We start from the raw sequence: 6004 nt of genomic DNA, 5'->3' as shown, positions 1-6004 counted from the left end.
TAGGAAGAAATAAATTTGAATGGTGTATGAAAAAAAATTGGAATACAAACCGGTATGCAAGAATTTCCGTATCAAAGACAGAAAATACAAAACAAGATACAAAACAATAGTATTAAATAGAACTGTTAAAATGAAAAGTGTTTTCCCGCCAATTAAGTACAATGCATTATTGTGTGAAGCGTAATGATATGTACCATTAATAAAAGTTAACCACTGTCCTTGAAAAAAGGAAGTACTAACGTCGAGAGATCCGCTTAGCGACAACAAGATATGCCCACACTCTTCAAATTCCCTAATTTATTTCTTCGCCATCAAATGACACTGAATGTGAACTGTTTCCGAATGGTATGAAAAAAGATGGTATCTGACATCAAAGATATAAGCACAGACTACTTTAAATTACCAAATTATTATTTTTTTACCATCAAATGACACATTGTTTCTGAATGGTATGATTCAAGATGGTATCGTGCATCAAAGGGTAAGAAATTTAATAATAATCTACTGATATCCGATATTGTATGAATGATAAAACTGTATACTTTAATTAGTATGTACTGGAATGACCAGTACAGATGGTGAAGTAGACTCCTTACATTTTCAGTGATAAATCTAGATAAGTATGTTATATTTTGAATGTTGTTCATAAAAAAAATAAGTTTTCAAAAATAATTATCATAATTCAAAAAATTATTTACTAGAAGATGAACCCCTTTTTATGCAATTTGACGCAACCGATGGATTTGCCAACGTTCTGGCATAACTAAATCTGTTTAAAAAATCCTTTACGCATATTGATAAATAATCCAAATACAGAAAATATAGACCTTCTAAGTTAAAAAGAAATTGTCTTTGGGAGGGATTTTGAAGATACAAATCAGGGCTTGGATTGGGTTTACAGAATAGAGATTAATGGGCAAATTATGCAGAAAAAAGGGCAAAAAATATAAAGAATAGTAAAAATAGGCAAAAAAAAATACCACAAAGAATAGCGAATAATCGGGTGCTTAAATATAAAGAATCGAGAATAACAGGCAGTATATATATAAAGAATAGAGAAAAATACAGAAATGAAGGAACCCCCATCCAGACCCTCACAAATTGCCACCTAGCCTTAAATGATAATCCTTGCCTAGAAGCAGCCAAAAACTCTTTCACAATTATTTCCCATCTCATTTTTTTTAACAATTAAGAAGGTTCATGCCAAATACTTCCTTTGTAATAACATATACACGACGTGTCACATTAGCGGGTGCGTTAAACATGCATTAAGGGCATACGATACAGTTACAGGAGAGGAAATGACGTTGTTAACGTTATATGTTACTTTTCGCGACGTCAAACGGCGACATATCGTGAAAAGATGCATTTTCGAGTGATTTTAATCATTAGCTTGAAAACGAGTACATGAACCCCTCTTTTTTAAAGAACATTTGACTTGATACTGTATTGGTGATTACTTGTACCATTTTTTTATGAAAAAATCACCTATGATTGTTTTTTAAATTAGATAAATGTGCAGCAAAAACTGCCGTTTTTTACCAAAATCATGAAATTTTAATAAAAATGAATTGTTTTCAAAGAATTGCGACACAAATTAAGAGCACAATTTTGTAACGCAGATATTCCAAATCTTTTTACAAAAATCCGCATGTATTTATCTTTTGAAACAAAAAAAGTTAAGTATGTCTGTCCAAAGGATAGGAATGTCCAAAGGATAGGAATGTCTAAGAAACCGAAATTTTAAGTAAATGTCTAAAATTTCGACCCCATTTATCTCTAAATTTAGCACATGCAGGTATATGTTTTATTACATATTTGAATTATCTAAGTGAGAAATAGCTTGTATGCAAAGTTTCGTAAAAAAATCATCGTGGGATCAAAACTGTATCGGATGCCCTTAAAGGGATAAACATGTCAACCATTTTAAAGTGATGTTTTGAAGTTCAGTAAAAAGCAACATCAATGAATACACGCACGTTCTCTACATGAACATATTTCAAACGTTTTGCACTTTCAAAAAAAAGTTTAATTTCTAGAACAAGAAAAATATATATACGGAAACAGTTAAATTGTTTCAAGTGCTTTATTCATTTTATCATTTGTTTGCCGTCTGAACAGTTTTTGATCTTTTTGTGATTTATTTCAACAACAACAAACAACAACTGATAATAATAAACAGTTCATTTGACTCGGATACGTACTAAAAAATAACTGGACGTATACTGAGTGCCAATAGAAACGCACTACGGTAACCTGAGTGTATTTTTCATTTAATCAAAATTAAAAAAAAATTAGTCCTGTTTATGAAGTTAACCAATTATAATAGATTTTGAAGATTTCTTATGCTTTGCATATATTTCTGGCAATATGATAAAAATTCCGAATTAAGAGATTCTATTACGTTCTAAATTTCATATTTTGAAACATTTTATTTTAAATTTTCACTCTGGATGGCAAATTGCAATCATAATGAATAATCTCCATTGATAAGGCTTATCATAAAAATGCAGGTTGGCAATCATCTGAGTATTTGATGTAGTGTGGTCACGGATGAAACTTTGTGAGTTTTGCTAATGACTTTTCCGAGATTACTTTATTTTTGCAAAACTCACTTTTTTATGTCTTTTTGTTAATCGTTTATTTGTTTTTGCTGCTTTATGCCGATCCTATGAATAAATCCCTTCTTGGCTGATTTTTACAGTTTGTTCTTCTGTTGTTACACCACTATCTTCGGCAAGGCGACCGAGGATCGATTGAGCGCGCAAACTTGTTATGCCCAGCCACATTCTATATTTGCCTGTCCAAAGTCAAGAGCCTGTAATATAGTGCATGGTTATCATTAGTTGCTTACTGTCATATTTGTTTTCTTTATTGTTTTATCAGCAATCAAACTGCAAATCAATTTTTTGTCAACTTCATTCTCCAATTAAAACGCATCGTATAAATATATGATCTGCAATGGTTATGAGAATAAAGATATAGTTAATTTGATAAACGCTAGTTTAAAACAAGTCAATTACAACTACTTTATACGAGGTCATAAATTTTCTTGTAAGACTAGTGCCAATTCCTTGACATAAGATCGATCGTCTTATGACAGCAAGGATACTACTTCCGTATGCATGGTATGACTATGGCTGCTTGATAGGTAGGAAAGTACTATAATGTTAATGTTCATTTATTATATTTACTTTGATTTTGAGTATTATTCTCCTAATAATGAGGGGGTGGAGAATTGAAAATCAGAAGTTTGCGATAGAAATTAATGTAATTAATTGTCAATTTGAATCGTTTTCATATTTTGATTTACTTTTCGAGTTCCTGGATTTTACTACGATTGTCCTCGATTCTGCGCCGGTTGACCTATAACAATAATTTTGGTATTTGAATTCAAATATTTGCTGATATGAAAGCGTTTTATTTCCTTATCATTTTTAATGGTTGACACTCGAATTGGTGTAATATGAGCATTGTATGAGAGTAGAGGAAACACAATATATATGAAGGACTTGTGAATACAAAGACTAACAAGATTTGTAACACTTAGACACTTAGAATTTACACATTAGAACTTAAATATTGCAGAATGCATTAGTAATTGCAACAATTTTCTTGTTCATCAACGTTTGATTAACAGACTTCTTTTACATTATTTTAGATTTATATAAATGGATACAATGAATTCCAGCAGTGGCAATGAAACAACCAACACAACTGGTTTTAACTGGATTAAGAGGGAAGAAGAAGTGGCCAGACTCCTGTCTCCCATTGTTGCGTATATCTCCGTTCTCATGACTTCCGGTGTGATTGGCAATTCTCTCGTATGTTACGTCTGTTACCGGAAATGGAAAGAAAGGAAAATCAAATACTTCATCGGTTTTCTTGCAACTTTTGATTTGCTCACGTGCTGCATTTGTATGCCGATAGAAATAGTTATGCTACGACAACCTCTTTTGATTGATAATGATATTCTTTGCAAACTAGAGCGAGGGTCACGTGCGGTGACATCTTTAGCTGCCGGAGGAATGCTTGTCATTATTGCTATTGATAGGTATATTAGTATATGCAAGCACACACGCACGCGCATACAACCCTCACAAGCACGACGGTTATGCGTGGTTTCCGTAGTATTGGCATTGATATTTTCATGGCCAGCATTTATTTTATTTGGCATGAGAAGTCCCGATAAGCAAGTGATTGCAGAAACGCAATGCTCAACGTTAAATGATTATGATAATACGCCATATCCGGTCATATACTATGGGATTATATTTGTTCTGTTTTTCGGCATAACGATATCGCTTGTATTGTTTTACACTTTGATTTGGTTAAGAATTTTACGACTCCCGAATCTGACGTCATCAGCAATGTCAACTGCAAAGAGACAGTCCGGATCTGAAAGTGCTGAATTAACCGCTTCTAATTTTCAAAATACTTTAAACTTTGACCCAGCAAATAAGTCAACGAATGGATCATTAGATGGGACGTGTATACTTTCTCTTAAACAAACAGAAGATAATGGGAAGACAAGAAGGAATACGTTGGACAGAAGACGACACAGGTCAAATTTAGATGAAAGCGATTCTTGCGATTTTTCGACCGATATTTCGAGAAGTAATTCCATAGATCAGAAAAGTAGGAAACAAAATTGTCCTGTTTCTGCCAATAACAATGAAAAGGGAGATACAGAGGTCATGCGACCAAGAACAAATACACAGGAAAGTCGAAGTAAACGTTTTATTAGGAAATCATCGTTCTTAGGTTCAATAAGTATGTCAAGTAATGGTTCCACACGATCTAACAGAAACATGGTGCGCAGACGCCGAATGACAATAGCTATGTTTGTGATAACAATTGTTCAAATTTTCAGTTTTCTTCCGTTTATTGTGTTGCTCATTTGCAAAAGATTCATTCCGGAGTTTCTGCTTTCGCTTAACTCACCTACTCAAGTTGCATATAATATCGGTATATTATCACACTTTATCAGTAGTGGAGTAAATCCGTTTGTGTACGGGTTTTGTAGTAAAATATTTCGGCGGGAATTTAAGAAAGTGTTCTGTAAAAAGTTATAACATTACTCCACTTGCCGACTGATTCATTCGCGAACTTAATATTTTCCTGAATATGCATGACATCTTTTTCTCTCGATTGAATTCGAAATAAAGAACAAATGATGAATATGCCCAAATTGTATATGAAGCGTTATTAATATTGACTTTAGCTCTTTCAATCTTCGCGCAGTTCGGACAAAAATTTAGAAAAAGTCAGTGCCTAATAACAATAACACAAATATAGCTGGATTTAGAGCAATGCAGACGATATACACCTGGCATCAAACACACATACTCTCTGAACAAAAGTTTGTCAAATATCTTTTTTTCTCTCCCGAATTTCCATAGAATGAAACATATTTTATGGGATGATGTTAGCTTTTGTACAAACCAGAGTCTTTCAAATATACATAACTTACATGTATGCTAGTTTTTTTTAATAAATATGCAGACATATTTTGTTTTAGATATTTGGAAAGGTGAACAACTACACATTTACCATATGATTATTTCATTCAATCGAATATTCAGAACAGAAAACCGCAAATAATGAGGCATGGATATATGCAAGACTAAAAAGTACCTTTTCCGTTTATGATTTGAAAATAATAATTTATCAACCGAAGCTAAAATTGTGTTTGTTATTAAGTTCTCAAGTTCATCATCGGTTATTCGAACTTTGAACATGAGTTTTAATTCAGAAAACGAACATGGTGCACAAAATTCGGAAAATGCACTTTGTACACGAAGCAAACTAAGTATATATTCACAGGCGGTTGGGTGATGGACCCACTTTTTCTATATATATATTGTTTGTTGTGGGTTTTTTTCTAGCAAATATGCATTAATATTTTTATTTATTTAAATTTATTTTCACCTAATTAAACAAATAATAGTGTAATATGTACGAATTTGATAATATACTTTGAAAACTTATATAAAAAGGGAAT

The 6004-nt window shown here is 32.5% G+C and overlaps 1 protein-coding gene across 1 annotated transcript; it reads left to right on the top strand.

Moving 5' to 3' along the window:
* The first annotated feature begins 327 nt into the window (after nt 1-327).
* LOC127732210 (alpha-2C adrenergic receptor-like) lies at nt 328-5510 on the top strand. Its single transcript, XM_052241293.1, has 2 exons — nt 328-481; nt 3662-5510. Exon 2 carries the CDS (start codon nt 3672-3674, stop codon nt 5073-5075), a length of 1404 nt encoding a protein of 467 aa, XP_052097253.1. The 5' UTR covers nt 328-481; nt 3662-3671; the 3' UTR covers nt 5076-5510.
* Nucleotides 5511-6004: the final 494 nt, after the last annotated feature.

This window comes from Mytilus californianus, unplaced genomic scaffold, assembly GCF_021869535.1.
Source record: "Mytilus californianus isolate M0D057914Y unplaced genomic scaffold, xbMytCali1.0.p SCAF_22, whole genome shotgun sequence".
NCBI classification, from domain to species: domain Eukaryota; kingdom Metazoa; phylum Mollusca; class Bivalvia; order Mytilida; family Mytilidae; genus Mytilus; species Mytilus californianus.
The sequence above is the reverse complement of the archived record's forward strand: the minus strand, read 5'-3'. Positions and strand labels throughout refer to the sequence as shown.